Source organism: Bombina bombina, chromosome 11 (assembly GCF_027579735.1).
Source record: "Bombina bombina isolate aBomBom1 chromosome 11, aBomBom1.pri, whole genome shotgun sequence".
NCBI lineage: Eukaryota > Metazoa > Chordata > Amphibia > Anura > Bombinatoridae > Bombina > Bombina bombina.
The window spans coordinates 62,562,308-62,581,623 of NC_069509.1; the positions used below are offsets into that span (position 1 = coordinate 62,562,308).

Below are 19,316 nucleotides of genomic sequence, written 5' to 3' on the forward strand. Positions count from 1 at the left end.
AAATTAGATAATAGAAGTAAAATGGAAAGTTGTTTAAAATTGCATGCCCTATCTGAATCATGAAAGTTTAATTTTGACTAGACTGTCCCTTTAAATTCCTGCACACACAATACTGGTCTGATCATGATAGCTCTCTTTTTTTGTAATAAACAAGGAAGCAAATGGGTTTGATAAATTGTGGACTAAGGAAAGATGCATGAAAATCTCCATAAAAAAAGCAAGATAAAAATTATATTCTTGGCAAAACAAGCCAAAAAAGTAGAAATAGAAAGGGAGACAGCGCAATCCTCGATTCAAGGTAGTATTTATTAACAAGTGATCACAGCACACTAGTAAATGAACACTTACTAGAAGTAAAAAAAAATAGCAAGCCCGCAAATGGAAATTAGTCCTGCGGGAGGAGATGTGAATCCCACGGCAATCAGCGTCAGTGTCTCAATGTTTGCACAGGACCATCAGAGAGTTCAGTTCAATTCAAAACTCCTGGCTTTTCGGCAAAGGTAGCTCCGCTGACGTCAGGGCACAACACTTCTATGGATACTACAAAGGATCAAAGGTCCCGTGCAAACATTGAGACACTGACGCTGATTGCCGTGGGATTCACATCTCCTCCCGCAGGACTAATTTCTGTGAGTGTCTGTGTTTATGTCTTTGTGCTTTTGTTGGTGTCTCTATGATTGTGTATGTATTTTTTTTCTGTGGGTCTCTCTGTGAGGGTGTGTGTGTCTGTCTTTGTGCATTTTCTGTGGATGTCTCTGTGAGTGTGTATGACTGTGCATTTTCTGTGGATGTCTCTGTGAAGGTGGGTGTGTATGTCTTTGTGCATTTTCTGTGGATGTCTGTGAGGGTGTGTGCGTATGTCTTTGTGTATTTTCTCTGGATGCCTCTGTGAGGGTGGGTGTGTATGTCTTTGTGTGTTTTCTGTGGATGTCTCTGTGAGGGTGGGTGTGTATGTATCTATGTCTGTGTTTTCTGTGGGTGTCTCTGTGAGAGTGTGTGTGTGTATGTCTTTGTGTGTTTTATGTGGGTGTCTGTGTGTGTATGTCTTTGTGTGTTTTCTGTGGGTGTCTCTGTGTGTGTGTTTGTGTGTGTGTGTTTTCTGAGACTGTCTCTGTCGGTGTTTCCTTGGGTGTATGTGCAAGTTTGAGTTTGTTTGTGTGTGTCCATTGTCTGTTCCTTTTTAGCACATTTTGACCTTACTACTGATTATTCACGTCTTTCTACAGACTTTGAGACTAATGAGACCTTTCCGGAAGTCACCAATCCACCATTTAACCTTTAAATTATTGTTTAGGCAGTTCAGGGCCCTTCCTTTCAGCCACTGCATGCTGTTATCATCATTTAGTTGGCATCTTCCTTGACAAAAAGATAATCAGAACTCCATATTTTGCCTTGTAAATCTCCTTTTGTGACAAAACTGTAGTCTACCTCATTACTTGTCAGGTCAATGTAAACAAGTGCTGAGCGTCTGTGTGGGTCTCTGTGTCTGAGTGTGTTTGTGTGTTTCTTTGCGTGTCTGCTAGAGTGTCTATATGTGAATCCTTATGTGTGAGTGTGTGTGTGTGTTTCTGTGTTACTACCTTTACAACATTTCCAAGTTTGACTACACTTAAGAATAAAGTGCATTTACGTTATAGTCACTTTAGTAAAAAATTGCACATGTCAAGGGGGGGGGGCTGATCAATGGTTAAGTAAGGGGCCCCAAAATTTCTAGTGGCGGCCCTGTGTATATATATATATATTTATATTGCAGCAATAGATAGATATGTGTGGGTGGGTGTGCGTTACAGTGTGTATGTGCATAACGCTGTGGGGCATATTTATCAAAGTGCGAGCGGACATGATACGATGTAGCGTATCATGTCCGCTGCACATTGATAAATGCCGACAGCATAAGCTCTCTGCATTTATCATTGCACAAGCAGTTCACCAGAACTGCTTGTGCAATACCGCCCCCTGCAGATTTGCGGCCAATCTGCCGCTAGCAGGGAGTGTCAATCAACCCGATCGTATTAGACCGGGTTGATTTCCGTCCGCCGGCTTAGAGCAGACGGACAAGTTATGGAACAGTGGTCTTTAGAGCTTGATAATTTGGCCCCTGTGTGTGTATGTGTCTGTGACTATGTGTGTGTGTGTGTCTATGTGTTTGATTATGTGTGTATTAGAGTGTCTTGCAAGCCCTGGTGAACATTTACTTTAGATTCCATGAAAATAAAAAACATGTTACTCCCTGAGCAAAAAATATTATGGCCAAAAACTGGGGGGGTGGGGCAGCAGAATTCTGAGTGCTTAGGGCAGCACAAAACCTAAATACGCCACTTGTGAAAATATAACAAGGATTAAAACAAACATGCTTGAAAATTAGCAGTATATCTTTTTGAATAAGGCCCTAAAAATCAGCCACAAACTGGTGTGAAAAGTGTTTATGGATTAGACAGGGTCAGTGCAAATTATCTAATGGGTTAAAGTGACATTGTACTCAGATATAGTCTATCATGCATATGAAACAGCAGCATTTATATCTAAAACATTTCAAGCAAAACCGTAATTTTCTCAAAATATATATATCTATTGGATAACTTAAAGGGACACTAAACCGTGATAAAAACTAATCTCCAATTGCAAGATGAATATATTTTAACAATATTTGTAATTGGCTTTGCGTTTACAATTTCTCGCATTTGTTATATATCTTACTTTGAAATTAAATTGTTTTCCGAACCCACTGCTGGCTAGTCTTTATCATTCTCCAATCGTGACCAATAACCTAGGTTATTAAGATGGAGGACAGATGTTGCTTTGCGCATGCGCGATATTCCTGACTCGTCATTGCATACGTCACAGCATCAAGCATTATTCCAACACATTCTAAGGCTAAGTGTGGCAACATATGCGCATGCGCAAGACAGCAGGTCGTAATGCGCATGCGTTGAGTGACGAAATTAACATTTAATGATATGCAATAGATCGCATTACAATTGGCGATGGAGTTTGCTATGGAACGGCCCATAAAAGAGGGTTGGATTAAATGACATCACCATGAAAATATAACATATAATTTTATAGTAATATGAACTATCGTTTTGCTGTAAGAGTCTGTAATTTTGCCAATATAAACGTTTGTGATTGGAAAAGGATGATAAGGTTGTGCCTACAATATTAGAGTTTTGGAATCCTTTAAAGATAATCTTTATTTTGTTTCTAAACAAAAATACAATTCTTTTAATAAATTTACCTTTTTTTAAAACTTACACCAACTATCTTCTTACCTAACGTTTGTATCTGTTCTTGCGGTTTATCTTCTTGATGTTTTTGACATAAATCACATTCTTTACCATCGCCTTCTGGACAGAAAAATCCTTTTTGGCACTCACATACAGTGTTGGAAATAGAGGTGCACGGCTTCTTGGTTACCAGTCCAGCTCCTAAAAAAAATGGCAAGGCACAATTGGAAAATATGAGTGCACTCAAAACTAGAAATTGTTGAGGAGTCGGTTAAGAAAAGGTTAGTGATATTTGTTTTTTTCTTAAGAGACCTTAAAGGGACAGTAAAATCAAAATTACATTTTCATGATTTAGATATAGCATGCAGCTTTAATCAATTTACCAATTTATTTCTATTATAAAATTTGCTTCCATTTTTTTGGTGTCCTTTCATTAAAGGGACAGTCAAGTCCAAAAAAACTTTCATGTTTCAAATAGGGCATGTCATTTTAAACAACTTTCCAATTTACTTTTATCACCAATTTTGCTTTGTTCTCTTGGTATTCTTAGTTGAAAGCTAAGCCTAGGCGGTTCATATGCTAATTTCTTAGACCTTGAAGGCCACCTCTAATATTAATGCATTTTGATAGTTTTTCACCACTAGAGGGCATTAGTTCACATGTTTCATATAGATAACATTGAGCTCATGCACGTGAATTTACCATGGAAACAGCTCTGATTGGCTAAACTGCAAGTCTGTCAAAAGAACTGAAATAAGGGGGCAGTCTGCAGAGGCTTAGATACAAGGTAATTACAGAGGTAAAACGTGTATTATTATAACTGTGTTGGTTATGCAAAACTGGGGAATTGATAATTAAGGGATTATCTATCTTTTAAAACAAAAACAATTCTGGTGTTGACTATCCCTTTACATACTGTAAAATTGTATAATTACACATTTTTCTTTCATGATTCAGATAGAGAATGCAATTTTAAACAACTTTCTAATTTATTTCTATTATCAATTTTTCTTCATTCTCTTGGTAACGTTTGTTAAAAAGCAGGGATGTAAGCTCAGGAGCATGCACGTGTCTGGAGCACTAGTTGGCAACAGTTTTGCAAGAATGTTATCCGTTTGCAAGACCACTAGATGGCAGCACTATTTCCTGCCATGTGGTGCTACAGATGCTACCTAGGTATCTCTTCAACACAGAATATCATGGGAATGAAGGAAACATTTTTAATAGAAGTAAATTGGGAGGAAAAAAAAATGTATGCTCTGTCTGAATCACAATATCATTTTTTTGGGTTTCATATCCCTTTAACAAGTGCATAATAAAAAGACAATGCAGTAACACTTATCCTGAATAAGTGGTAGATTTGTTTTCTGACAAATTATTTTTTTTTTCCCCTGACTGGGGGACGTGCCTAGCATCGTAGGCAGTCCCCCATGATCCCATCCCGGTGTTGAAGTCACTTGATCACATTGACGATTTCCTTATTCCCATGAAATGTTTACATCAGTGTTTGCAACAATGTATAACATTGCTACAAACATTACAATTGCATGCTGTATCTCAACCATCAACGTTTAATTTTGACTTTACTATCTATCCTTAAAGGGACACCAAATTTGTTCATTTGTAATTCAGAAAGAGCATGCAATTTTAATCAACTTTCTAATTTACTCCTATTATCAATTTTTCTTCGTTCTCTTGCTATCATTTTTAAAAAAAGAAGGCATCTAAGCTTTGTTTTGGTTTCAGTACTCTGGACAGCACTTTTTTATTGGTGGATGAATGTATCCACCAATCAGCAAGGACAACCCAGGTTGTTCACCAAAAATGGGCCGGCATCTAAACTTACATTCTTACATTTCAAATAAAAATACCAAGAGAATGAAGATAATTTGATAATAGGAGTAAATTCGAAATTTGATTGAAATGTCATGCTCAATCTGAATCCCGAAATTAAATTTTTGGGTACAGTGTCCCTTTAATCTCCAAAAAGATATGTCTGACCTTAGGCAGAAGATGTTCATTGGTTGATAAAGACAACTCTAAAAGCAGCAGGATCTGGATCCAGAAATCACATGAAATACACAGCACACAGAAGGTAACTACACAAACCCTACTGAGATGACTAAATTATATTAAAATAACATTTATTGTCACATAGGGTTTTAAAAGTAGGGGGAAAAACAACATTTTGGGCGGCCATTTTATCCATATGGATAAAGATTCACCTGATTGGGCTATATATGCCACATGGTACTCTGACGCTCTAGCTGTTAAAACGATTACACAAGTTGTAGTTGACTAGTTTATTCAAGTTGGAATCCCCAATTCCCCACGCTCCGCCGCCCACTCTTTAAAACTACATTTTTCTGTGAGCAAAAGTTTTGAATTGTTGTCCAATCGGTGCTCTGGCTTTTGTTGTAGCAGAGCACTGATTGGAGAACAATTTAAACCTTTAGCTCACAGAAAAATTTACTGTTCAAATCTAAAATATCACAAAAATTCCAGATCTGTGTGACGGATACCCCGGCTACCCCAACTGGGTAGCTCCGCCAAACGGGTCCTGCTTCCTTCCTGCCGACTGCAGCTATGTAGCTGGCAAGTGACCACAGCCTGTAGCCACCCCTGATGCCCGACAGTATCAGTACCCAGGGTCCCACCCTGTGGCAGACTCCAGCTACCCAGACTGGGTAGCTCTGCCTGGAACAGGCTGCTATGTAGCCCAGGAAAGTGATTTTAGCTGGAGACAACCCAAATAACTAGACAGACTAGCATTCAGGTTCAACAAGAACTGACTTTATTGTGAAACATACACTCCTTTTATACACACAGCTCATCTTGATAACACAAAGGACAATCCCACAATTTTCCCGCCATTCCCGCCCCTCCAGACAGCCCGGCACCTCCATAGGAGCCACAGTCTCACATAATCCCAATACCTATCTAAAATATCACAAAAATTCCAGATCTGTTTCTAAAAAAGGAGAACGTTTACCATCAATTTAAATATGTAGAACCCACAGAGGGCTTCAAAATGGTTAATAAATTGTAAGCTCTTTGGAGTAGAGACCACCTCTCATTGTATTAATATGTATTGTTTAGTCTGTTTTGCATATTTTTATCATGAATCAGTGTCATTGTGTGCCCAGAACTTACAGAATTTACAAATAAATGATAATTATAGACATGGTGGGGTCTGGATTATATCTAATTCTGTATTTAAAACAACAGTTGTGTTTTCTTACCACGATCACAGATTTTACATCTTAAGCATTTAGTGTAACCATTAGGATGGTCCATATAGGTTGGTGAAATACACTTTATACACCCAGTACTGGTGTGTCTTGTGCAGTGATTTCTTACAACAGTACCTAAAGGATAAATGCAGATAACATTCAGTTACAAAAATAAAAACAATAGTGTATGTAAATATGCTACAAAGGTTTGCAATAAAAAGTCATTTTTTTAAAAAATCTATGCATAGCTTATATCAACTATTAAAGGGGTGCAAAATCCAAATATGATTCGGATAGAACATACAATTTTATACAACTTTCTAGTTTTTTTCTATTATCAATTTTGTTTTATTTTTGTGATATCCTTTAATGAAGGAGCAGCAATGCACTTCTGGGAGCTAGCTGAATAAAAGCTGAGAAAGCTAATGACAAGAACCAAATAAGTGCAGCCACCAATCAGCAGCTAGCTCTTAGCTCCTGAGCCTACCTAGGTATGCTTTTCAACAAAGGATACCAAGAGGGCGAAACAAATTATATAATAGAAGCAAATTTGGAAAGTTGATATGATCTATCTGAATCATGAAATGACTGCATTGTAAGTGATTGTCATAAAAAATGTTTTAAAATTCTCAATATCATTTTTTTAGGCCAATTTACAAGCTTTTGCAACTTTATAAATTGCCTCTTTGCTGTAGGCAATTAGGGACAGATTTTAATGAGTTCGTAAGCTAATTTAACCTGTGGAATTTTGCAGTGTTAGGCACCAGCCTCTCTGGCTCATTTTTCTTTTAAATTTAATTTATTTAAAGGGACAGTCAACACCAGAATTTGTGTTGTTTAAAAAGAAAGATAATCCCTTTATTACCCATTCTCCAGTTTTGCATAACCAACACTGTTATAGAAATACACTTTTTACCTCTGTAATTACCTTGTATCTAAGCTTCCGCTGACTGCCCCCTTATTTCAGTTCTTTTGACAGACTTTCTTTTTAGCCAATCAGTGCTCACTCCAGGGTAACTTCACGTGCATGAGCTCAATGTTATCTATATGAAACACATGAACTAATGCCCTCTAGTGTTAACAATGCATTCAGATTAGAGGCAGGCTTCAAGGTCTAAGAAATTAGCATATGAACCTCCTAGAATTAGATTTCAACTAAGAATACTAAGAGAACCAAGCAAAATTGGTGATAAAAGTAAATTGGAAAGTTGTTTAAAATTACATGCCCTATTTAAATCATGAAAGTTTTGTTTGGACTTGACTGTCCCTTTAACATTTAGAAGGGTAACAGGGTATGAGTTTAATGTATCCTTAAATAGCTATTACACGAGCCTTAAAGAATCACTCAATGAAATAGAATTACATAATTAACAAGTGCATGATAAAAAGACAATGATTTAACCCCTACTCTTATGTTCAAATTTTTCTCCCCTTTTCTGGCCCCCTGTATCATGTGACAGACATCACTGACTAGGGTTGCCACCCGTCCCTTAAAATACAGAACACTTATAAGTTACACATGCTGCAGGGTGTGCAGGGAGGAATATGAATAGTGCTGTCCAGAAACAAAAATACATGTTCCTCCCTGCACACCCTGCAGCATGTGCAACTCATACGTGTCCAGGAATACATGGCTGGGGTGGCAACCCTAGACATCAGCCAATCACAGACTAGTTTACATATACCCTGTGAGCTTATGCACATGCTTAGTAGGATCTTAAACTGCTGCTCTATCTGAATCATAAAAGTTTATTTTGACTTAAAGGGACACTGTACCCAAAAATTTTCTTTCGTGATTCAGATTGAGCATGAAATTTTAAGCAACTTTCTAATTTACTCCTATTATCAAATTTTCTTCATTCTCTTGGTATCTTTATTTGAAATGCAAGAATGTAAGTTTAGATGCCGGCCCATTCTTGGTGAACAACCTGGGTTGTCCTTGCTGATTGGTGGATAAATTCATCCACCAATAAAAAAAAGTGCTGTAGGGAGTTCTGAACCCAAAAAAAGCTTAGATGCCTTCTTTTTCAAATAAAGATAGCAAGAAATTGCACACTCTATCTGAATTGCAAAAGAAAAAAATTGGGTTCAGTGTCCCTTTAAGTGTCCCTTTAAAGGGGCATTAAACCAAAACATTTTCTTTCATGACTTAGATAGAGCAAACCATTTAAAACAACTTTCTAATTTACTTCTATTTTCAAATGTGCTTCATTCTCTTGGTATGCTTTGTTAAAGGTGTAGCAATGAATTACTGTGAGCTACTTGAACAGATCAGGTGAGCCAATAACAGGATGTATATATGTGCAGCCAGCAATCAGTAGCTAGCTCCCAGTAGCGCATTGCTGTTCCTGAGTGTACTTACCGCTCACACAAGAAATATTAACCATTCACTTTTTGATTTGACTCCGAAAATGCAAGTGGTACAGAGTGCACACAAGCGTTTTTAGTGTTCCATACTGCATGCTCTACACTTGATTTGTTATATGTACCAAAATATATTCTGACTATTGGAACAACGGTGTTGAACTGTCCTAATAAAAAGTATTGAGGGTGTTTTAGTGGTGAGAAGGGAAGTGTATTCGGCAGTTTTGTTAGCTGCTGAATGCAGCCACTCGCAGCGTTCGACTCTTTTTGGAGCGGGGATTTATTCTTGTGAAAATGCAACACGCTAAGATCTGGATTTGCACGTATCTTAGTATGTTGTAATTTCACAAGAATAAATACGGTGTTCTGTCAAAATTTGCTACCTCGACGTGCCCTTGTGCACAATTAAGTAATCGCACTCCACATATGGTTTAAAAGAATGTGTGGAATGCGATTACATAATTATAAGCATGCGCACATCGTTAGGTTGCAAATTTCGATGGAGAAGCAAATTAGTGCTCCTATTTCTTTTTAAAGCGGCCATGTACATGTGCGCATGTGCAGATAAACATGATGGTAGAAATGTTTTGACTGGGTCATTTTGACTGCTCATGCGTGCACGCTACTTCTTAGTTACAGGTCCATATCTATTTAAAATGAAATAAAGCGCCTCTCCAACAGATTACTGTTGTGTAATTGAATGAGAAATTACCCAGCCAAATTTTCTACCACCATGTTTAACTGCACTTGTACATGGCCGCTTTAAGAAGAAATGCAATTACTAATTTGCTACTCCATCAAAATTTGCAACCTAACTATGTGGGTATGCTTGTAATTACGTAATCGCACTCCACACATTCCTTTAAAACATATGTGGAATGTGATTATGTAATTGTGTGCATGCGCACATTAAGGTAGCAAATCTCAACAAGGTAGCAAATTTTGACAGAACACCAGCTCAGAAAAGAGGTCACCTTCTTCTGCATTTGGCAGTTAATGAAACTGCCAAACGCACATCCCTAGTGGTGAGTATTCATTTTAAAAGGTTTCAATAACTTGGTTATTGTAAAGTTATCTAATGATTTAGAAAAGGTTCTGTGACGGACCCTGGATACCCCAACTGGGTATCTCTGCCAAAAGGGCCTGCTTCCTCCCCGGAACCTGTAGCTGTATAGCTGGAAAGTGATTATAGCAAATAGCCCACCCTAATAACCAGACAAGACCTGTCACGCCGCTTCCTGTGCTGCCCTGGCTGTTGCCAGGGACGCGGCGGTTGCTGCTCTGGCTGTTGCCAGGGATGCAGCGGTTCCTGTGAGCGTGCGGCGAGGACGTCATCGCCGCATGTCTCTTCCTTTGAAGCTGGATCCTTTGAGCTGCTTGGCGCGAATTGGCGCCTATGTAAGTACCTGCAGTGTTTACATACACTGCCCAAGTATAGGAGTTGCTTCCTGTGCTCCTGGATGCTGTGTTACTGTATGCTGAATTGCTATTCTGTTATTGAACTCTGCCTGTCTGATCACTCTGCTTGCTTAACCCCTGAATTGCTGGATTGCCATACTGATATTGAACCCTGCCTGTCTGACCACTCTGCTTGCTTAACCCCTGAACTACTGGATTGCCATATTGTTGCCGAACTCTGCCTGTCTGACCATTCTATTGGCTTACCCCTGAACTGTTACACTGCTGGATTTCCTTTGATGTTGATACCCGCCTGTTCCTGCTCTATTGGTTCACCCCTTACCTGCTTTACTGCTGGATTGCCTTCCTGTTGCCGGACTCAACCTGTGTTGACCATTCTCAGTCTTCTTCTTATTGCCCTGAAGGACTACCCTGTCTACCGTGAGTACTGCTTACCTCACTTCACTAACTTACTCTGCTCTGGGATATTTCCTATCATTCCACTTGACGCCGGGATAAGAAGACTACTGGCCAAGTTTGGTCTGATAGAGAGATATCCCATGAGCATTACAAGACCAGTATTAAGGTGAAACACGAACAGGCTTTATTGAGATAAACACACAGCTTATATACACAACTGCCATCTGATAAGAGCCTAATCTAATCAAGAAATCCCCACCCCTCCAGACAGGCTGGCGCCACCATAGGAGCCATAGGAATGTAGAGATCTTACAATAGCTAGTTCGTAGTTATAGGGTGATCATGAGAGAGCGGTGGCTATTCCAGGGTGTCCTTAGAGAGCTCCTGGTCCCCAGATGCCACAGTCCAAAAGGCGACATAATCCGTTACTGGGGACCAGAGCAGCAGCCTGGCAACGGTACTCAGGAACAGTCCAAGGTGGGAGTGTCCAAAAACCCCGGTTCCCGAGTGAGCTTCCCCTCAGCAATTCCCGCCAACCCATGTCCATCAAAGGCATAACAGGTCCCCAAAAGAGCGGAGGTCTGGGGCAAAGGGCTTCTGGAGTGACCTAGGTTAAAGTTCAGCAGGGATCTCTAGCAAGCCCAGCCGGCGAGTAGTTCCATAAGCCCAGCAAGTCAGGAAGGGGCCAATCGAGCAGAGATCAGCTCTTTCTGTGAAAAAGTGTAATCCTAATACAAATAGCAGGGGAGCTGGGGGAAGCACAACAATCAAAATAGAACAGGGGGTGGCCTTGGCAGTCTAGATTCCAACGGGTCGGCTTGGGGCTGTCCGGTAATGGTACTTCAATTTTAGGTTGCCGGAATGGTCATCCCATCCCTCACAACATCTCCCACTAGAAAACATCAATACAAATAAAACATAAAGTTCTTTACGCCCCCCCCCCCCCCCCCCCGGGTTTGTGGCATCACTGTTGCTCCCTGCTGGCATTCATCCCCTGCAGCCTGGGGCACAGGGATATCCACATAATGCCAAGTCCCGTCACTCAGTTCCGAAAGCAGGTTTCCAAATTAGGCCCCAGAACATGTGCCCACCCACAAGCAACACTCACAGAGTGGACTCCTGACTCTCCCATGAAAGGCATCTGCCACTGGAGAGAGTGGCCAATTGCCCCTTCTCTCTGCAATCTGGCCAACCGCTGAAGAGAAGGCAGGGTAGCTGGGGCTGCTGTAGCACAAGGGTGGGGACCTGGGCCGACTGCCCAGCATTCTTGGGTTTCACAAGTGGAGGCTGTAGTCTCAAATCTCAATCACCCCCACTTGAAAATCCTCCTGGATGGGGAAAGGGCAGTGATCAGTATCCACCTGCCCGGTTGCAGCTCCACTGCTGGGTGGACCACAACTACTATTCCAGGGCTGTCCCTCCCTGACTCTGGGATGCATAATAGGGGTGGGCAGAGGCCAGCAGCGCTCTGCCCCGCTGCCAGATCTTCCACTGGGTTAATATAGGGGACCACCTTAGCCTCCTCCAGGACCACAGGAACATACTCTGGCTTTACAGTTTCCACCGCCTCTCCAGTATAACCCAGTGGGGTTGTGGAGGGCAGCGATCAATCTCCCTCTCAGGGCTCAGCTCTGGCCCTTCTGTTGTGGTGATGTCAGGGGCACTCCTGCTCACCTCCACAGCCAAAGAAGCCCCAACTCTGCACCATGGTCCTCCATCTCCCAGAGTCTCTGGGAACTCAGGGAAACAGGGCGAATCCGAATCCAAGGCAAAAGCCCTCCACATGTCCCCTGGGCACCTGCCTCCCTAAACACAGATTCCTCTCAAGTTCCAGGGTCCATAGTTGGTGGGGAGGAGGCTGGCCTTCGGTCCTCTACAAATGCAAAAGTAATGGAGGCTTCTGTTACAGTTCCCCCCACTGGTATGAACCTGAGTTAGTGGATGGCTCAGCCCCAAACTCCCTTCTATTTTGGTTGTTGGCCACTGCCACTGTGGGGTTACTTCCTCTCCCTTGGGAATGGCTCTTCCACTGGGGAGAGAGACCGGCTGTCTCCTCTCCCGGGAATGGGTTCTGCCGCTGGGAAGAGAGACCGACTGTCTTCTCTCCCTGGAAATCATTCTGCCGCTGGGGAGAGAGGTAGGCTACCGCCGCTCCCTGAAAAATGCTCTGCTGCTTGGGGAATGAGGTGATTTCTCCATCCACCGTATCCTCAACCAGCTATTGGGCAGCTGCATCCCTCCAACCCATCTTGCCCTGTACAGAAACAGATTTGTCGAGATGGGCCAGTTTTTGCTGCATGCACCATAGGTGCTCTTCTTCTATAGCTGTGGGTAGAGGGCGGTAGAGCCCACTGTCAATTGTCCCTATTGCCGACACTTCAGCCAGGCCTTCAGAGCTTTCGGCTGTTACCACCTGATAGTCCCAGTTAAAGGGAGCCTCACCGGGCTGCTGAGCGGATTCTAGCAGCTTTTTTGTAGGCCACTTCCAGCTCCCATTCCTGGACACTTATAAAACACAGATTGGCTTGCAACCACAGTACCCCCAAGAGATTAAGCAGTCTCCCTCTGTACTCTCCAATTTCCTCCAGTCTCCATTCTGCCTCACTCCCAAAGTCAGAGTCCTCCATCAGCTTCCTAAATAGCAATCCAGAACCGCCAAAGCCCTCTGTGGGGATGTTATCCTCCAGGTATGGCTGCACTTGCATAGCATACCATCAGAGGGCCTGGTAGCCGTTGTTCAGCGTCAGCTCAGTCTGGACCAGTGCATCTAATTCAGATAGCCATTCCTCCCTGGGCTGCTCTCCCAGGAAAGGCACTCATAAGTCCAGCTGGAGCCAGTATCTTTCCTCAGTAGTGAGGAGGACTTTTCCACAATAGTCCTGCTCCTGTTGAAAAGCCTCCCTCCAGAGTTGCCGGCGGATAAAGTCCCTCTATCCCAGCTCGTTCTGTTCAGAACCAGGACCGTCCAGCTGGGCCAGCACCTCTTGCAGTCTCCATCGGACCTCAGCTTCCATGGCTGCCGGCCACTGTGGTGCTTCTCCGCTGTCAACAGGAAACTTGGTCCCTGTGGTGGCTTCAACTGTCCGTGTGGAGGAAGCAGATCCCACCGCTGCCAGCCAATGTGACGAACCCTGGATACCCCGACTGGGTTTCTCCGCCCCGGAACCTGTAGCTGTATAGCTAGAAAGTGATTATAGCAAGTAGCCCACCCTAATTACCAGAAAAGACCAGTATTACGGTGAAACATGAACAGGCTTTATTGAGACAAACACACAGCTGATATACACAACTGTCATCTGACCAAGAAATCCCTGCCCCTCCAGACAGGCTGGCGCCTCCATAGGAGCCATAGGAATGTAGAGTTCCCACAATAGCTAGGTCGTAGTTTTAGGGTGATCCTGAGAGAGCGCAGCTATTCCAGGGTGTCGTTAGAGAGCTCCTGGTCCCCAGGACATGATCCGTTACTGGGGACCGGAGCGGAAGCCTGGCAAAGGTACTCAGGAACAGTCCAATGTGGGGGTGTTCAAAACCCCCGGTTCCAGAGTGAGCTCCCCTTCAGCAATCCCCTCAACCCATGTCTATCAAAGGCATAAAAAGTGTCCAAAAGAGAGTAGCTCTGGGGCAAAGGGCCGCTGGATCGACCTAGGTTAAAGTTCAGCGGGGATCTCTAGCAAGCCCAGCCGGCGAGTAGTTCCATAAGCCCAGCAAGTCAGAAAGGGGCCAAGCGGGCAGAGATCAGCTCTTTCTGTGAAAAAGTGTAATCCTAATACACATAGCAGGGGAGCTGGGGGAAGCACAACAATCAAAATAGGACAGGGGGTGGCCTTGGCAGTCTGGTATCTGTGATAGGTTCAAAATCCAAAACTCTACATAAATATTGACTATCAAGTGGTAAATTGGTAAATAGAGATACCAGGGTGAAATAAGAACAGATTGCAGAGCTCAAGCTTCTTCATATTTGTGTATTTACTGCCCTTTAAGAGATCAAGTAGTAGAGGGGTAGGTAGGGCCAATAGGATGCTTGAGAGGTAGGCTTAAGTATCAGCAGAAAACTCAAGTTTCTCACAGGGTTAATATATGGCACTTTATAGATATTAGTTAGGCCTTGTCCAGAATTTTTGTGTACAGTTCTGGAGACCACATCTCTAGAAAGTATTACACAAACTTTAAACTGTTCAATGAATGGCTACTAAATGGTACCTGGTCTAAAAATGCAAACTTAATATGTATAACTTAGAGGAGAGAAGGGAAAGTGATTATATGATAGAAATCTTCAGGTTTATTAGGGATTTAATAAACTGGCCCTGGAAGCATTTTTCACAAAAACTACCAGAACAAGGAACCATGATCTCAAAACAGAGTTTAGCAGGATCAGAAGTAATTTGTAGTAGAAAGGGTAGTTTATTTGTAGACTAGATGTCCACTAGCGGTGATGATGATGGCAATTACTGTATGCCGGAGGTACTCATAGAGTTAACCTGTAAATTAATGCAGCTTACATAACAAAAAGGGAAGTGCTTAAAGGGATATGAAACCCAAAATGTTTTCTTTCATGATTCATATAGAGCAGCAGTTTTAAGCAACTTTCTAATTTACGCCTAGTGTCAAATTTTCTTTGTTCTCTTGGGATCTTTCGGAACTTATGCTTAGAAAGTTGCTTAAAATGTCATGCTCTATCTGAATCATGGAAGAAAGAAAAAAATTGGTTTGAAAAGCATAATAGCAAGTTAATGAAGCTTATGCCTTAGAAGTAATTTATGGATAGCCAAGACAAGCCCTGCGATTCGTATCTGCTGTCTGTGTTTATATGTTTCACCTATAATCTATAAACCAGACATGCCTGGGCTATAGACCATATGACTGTTGTCATCTACAACTGCAAAAGGGCAATCTGCCCCAACATTTCTTAGCCTTGTGAGATGTTTCTGGGTCCTGTTTTCTCCTTACTGAAGCATACACTATCCCATCTCTTTGTCTGTACCATCCCCCCCCCCCAATATTCCTACATAAGCTTTGTCTGCCACAGACATTTAGTCACCAATCAGCAAGTGCTACCCAGGTGCTGAAAATAAAATGGGCCAGCTCCTAAGCTACATTCCTGCTTTTCAAATAACTATACCAAGAGAATGAAGAAAAATTGACAATAGGAGTAAATTAGAAGCCTACCCATTCCCCAGCTTTGTACAACCAACAATGTTATATTAAAGGGACATTCAAGTCAAAATTAAACTTTCATGATTCAGAAAGAGCAATTTACTTCCATTAACAAAATATGCACAGTCTTTTTATATTTACACTTTATGAGTCACCAGCTCCTACTGAGCATGTGCAAGAACTCACAGACTATACTATATGCATCTGTGATTGACTGATGGCTGTCACATGGTACAGGGGGAGTGTAAATAGACATAACTTTGAAAATTGTCAGAAAAAATCTACTACTCATTTGAAGTTCAGACTAAGGGGATGAATTATCATAGTGCAAGCGGACATCGATAAATGCAGACAGCATACGCTTTCAACATTTATCATTGCACAAGCATTTCTAGTGAAATGCTTGTGCAATGCCGCCCCATGCACATTCGTATCCGATCAGGCTGATTGCTGTCCACTGCCTCAGAGGTGGCGGACGAGTTAAGGAGCAGAAACTCCTGATTCAGGCGAGCCTGAAGGTTCGCGTGGAATTAGAAGCATTTGGGCCTTGATAAATCGGCCCCCATGTGCTATTGCACTGTCTTGTTATCATGCATGTGTTGATTATGCAAATCGACTGTGTTTACTGGTCCTTTAATATACTTTATAACCTCTAAACCACTGCCTGTTTCAAACCCCTGCTGGTCGCCTCTTATCTCAGTGAATTTTATTAGCTTTTCACAGCCAGACAGTGCTAGTTCATGTGTGCCATATAGGTAACATTGTTCTCACTCCTGTGGAGTTATGCAAGAGTCAGTTCTAATTGGCTTAAATGCCAATTTGTAAAAAGCACTGATAAAAGGGGGCAGTCTGCAAAGGATTAGATACAAGATAATCATAGAGGTAAAAAGTACATTAATATAACAGTGCTGGTTATGCAAAACTGGGTAATGGGTAATAAAGGGATTATCTATCTTTAAAAACAAAATAACATTTTTCAAGTAGACTGTTCCTTTAATACCTTGTTTTCAAAAGCAATAAAAAAGAAAACGAGCAAACACAACACGTTATCAGTTGCACTCCACTTGCAAACTAGGCCTTAGTGCTACTGATCTTTGTTTATATTGGTACATTATTATATCATACACAATCTTTTATTTTTTTTTATTATTATTGGTTGTTTGTAGAGCGCCAACAGATTCCGCAGCGCTCTAAACAAAGGGGAGTACAACAAAACAATTATAGGGATCAAATGGGTAGAGGGCCCTGCCAAGAGTCGCACTGTTGTAGTCAGCTCTTAAGAAGGTGATCTACAAACAGCTGGACTCTTAGGCTTACATGCTAGGGGGGTTCAGGGGATAGCAATGGAGGAGAGGAACTGGTATAAAGAAAGGTTAGTATAGGTTGTATGCGTCCCTGAACAGTAGAGTCTTTAGGGAGCACTTGAAGCTTTTAAAACTAGAAGAGAGTCTTGTGGAGCGAGGCAGAGAGTTCCACAAGACGGGAGCCAGTCTGGAGAAGTCCTGTAAACGGGAGTGTGATGAGGTGACAAGAGAGGAGGAGAGTAGGAGGTCATGAGCAGAGCGAAGGGGACGGGAGGGAGAATATCTGGAGACAAGGTCTGAGATGTAGGGGGGCGCAGTGCAGTTGAGGGCTTTGTATGTCAGAGTGAGAATTTTGTGTTTGATCCTAGAGGCAAGAGGAAGCCAGTGAAGGGATTGGCAGAGAGGAGCAGCAGATGAAGAGCGACGTGTAAGGAAGATGAGTCTGGCAGAGGCATTCATTATGGATTGTAAAGGAGCTAGACAGCAGGTGGGGAGACCAGAGAGGACAACGTTGCAGTAATCGAGGCGGGAAAGAATGAGAGAGTGGATTAAAATCTTAGTTGTGTCTTGTGTAAAAATCTAGAAATCTCACTTTACCTGCCGGGCAGAAAGCACAGCATTCATTGTTAATTTCATATTCTCCAACATTACATGACAATGACAGCACGTTCATTCCCCGAAGGAAAAATATGATCTGCAAGAAAATGAAACATTTTTTGTTGAAATTATTCAAATTTTATTACGTTCGGCTTGTATTATATTTATCATCTAAAAAATAAAACTTTAAGTATTTTCGGATGGTGTTTCATTAAAGGGGTAGAAAGGTAAAAAAACAAATGTGCATGAGAACGTGTACATTTTTAATAGAAGCATTTTTGCAATATACTTTGTTTAAAAAAAATGTTTCTAGCAAAAGTTATTACTATTTTTCAGTGGCATATGCACATATGCTGTGAGGGTCCGTGCGCCTGCATTCATACACCACACTTTCTTAGAGAGTCAGCAGTGGCTTGTGACACAATACTCGCCTTCTCTCTAGCCTGGTGATTAAATCCTGATCCTCTAGTCACTCATAGCATATGTGCATAGGCTGCTGAAATAGTATGTTTAAACACTGTTTATTTTTGCCTGAAAAAATGTTAAAGGGACAGTAAAGTCATAATAAGACATTCATGATTTAGACAGAGTATACGATTTTAAACAACTTTCCAATTTACTCCTATTATTTAATTTGCTTCCTTCTCTTGTCATCCTTTGCTGAAAGGTTTATCTAGGTAACCTAGATTCTAGCTGCTGATTGGTGGCTGCATATATATATATAGCGGTTGTCATTGGCTCACCCAGGTGTTCAGTTAGAAACCAGTAATGCTTTGCTGCTTCTTCAACAAATTATACCAAGACAATTAAGCAAATTTGATAATGGAAGTAAACTGGAAAGTTGTTTAAAATTGTATGCTCTACCTAAATTATTAAAGAAAAATTGTGGGTTTCATGTCCCTTTAAGTAAAAACTGTTTATACTTAAATTAATATCGCTGCTTCATAATGCTCATTGTCTGAATGCTACTTCCTACTAATGCTTATTGGCTGACAGGTCCTTCCTCTTAATGCTCAAAGGCTTAAAGGCACCTCCCTCCAAAGACAAGGCGCTAGCAACACACTGGCAACATTATCTGATAGATTGTGCATCCTATCCCACTACATGCTTTTGCAGGTTCTTGGATTGAATTGTCTTAGAACCTTTAAAAGCACGTTGTGGGGGGTGGGACCCATGGTTAGGTTCCCAAAGGTGGTTGCGGCGCCCAAGGCTCTGATTAGAACAGAGCGCTCTAGAGCATATCTGCCCTCGGCCGTTATTGCATTATCTGATTGGTCCATGTGTCCATGCCAGTGTGTCGCTAGCGCCTAGTCTCCTAAGGCTCCTTGGCTAATAGGCACTTCCTCCTAATGTTAAATGGCTGACAGGCACCTCCTCTTATTGCCCATTGATTGACAGGCCCTTCCTCCTAATGCTCAAAGGCTGACAGGAACTTCCTTCTAAGGCTCATTGGCTGACAGGCACTTCCTTCTAAGGCTCATTGGCTGACAGGCACTTCCTTCTAAAGCTCATTGGCTGACAAGCACTTCCTTCTAAAGCTCATTGGCTGACAGGTTTCCTACTAATGGTCATTGGCAACACTTTAAAAATGTATTTTCAATACAAAAACGTTGTTTTAAAAA

The 19,316-nt window shown here is 41.7% G+C and overlaps 2 protein-coding genes across 3 annotated transcripts in view; one reads left to right on the top strand and one right to left on the bottom strand.

Moving 5' to 3' along the window:
- ERCC1 (ERCC excision repair 1, endonuclease non-catalytic subunit) overlaps positions 1–17,889 on the top strand; it is a 39,672-nt gene extending 21,783 nt beyond the window's left edge. The window contains exon 10 of the mRNA XM_053695087.1: positions 17,466–17,889. Coding sequence (XP_053551062.1) covers positions 17,466–17,528 — 63 coding nt within the window. The 3' untranslated portion in view covers positions 17,529–17,889. The remainder of the gene's footprint in view (positions 1–17,465) is intronic.
- Positions 1–19,316, bottom strand: part of LOC128642344 (hydroxyacylglutathione hydrolase, mitochondrial) — a 111,547-nt gene that overhangs the window by 32,883 nt on the left and 59,348 nt on the right. For both annotated transcript variants that reach the window (XM_053695082.1, XM_053695081.1), the window contains 3 exons: positions 17,695–17,791; positions 6,467–6,592; positions 3,270–3,425 (listed from right to left, as the gene is read on the bottom strand). In XM_053695082.1, the coding sequence (XP_053551057.1) occupies positions 3,270–3,425; positions 6,467–6,592; positions 17,695–17,791 (379 nt within the window). The remainder of the gene's footprint in view (positions 1–3,269; positions 3,426–6,466; positions 6,593–17,694; positions 17,792–19,316) is intronic.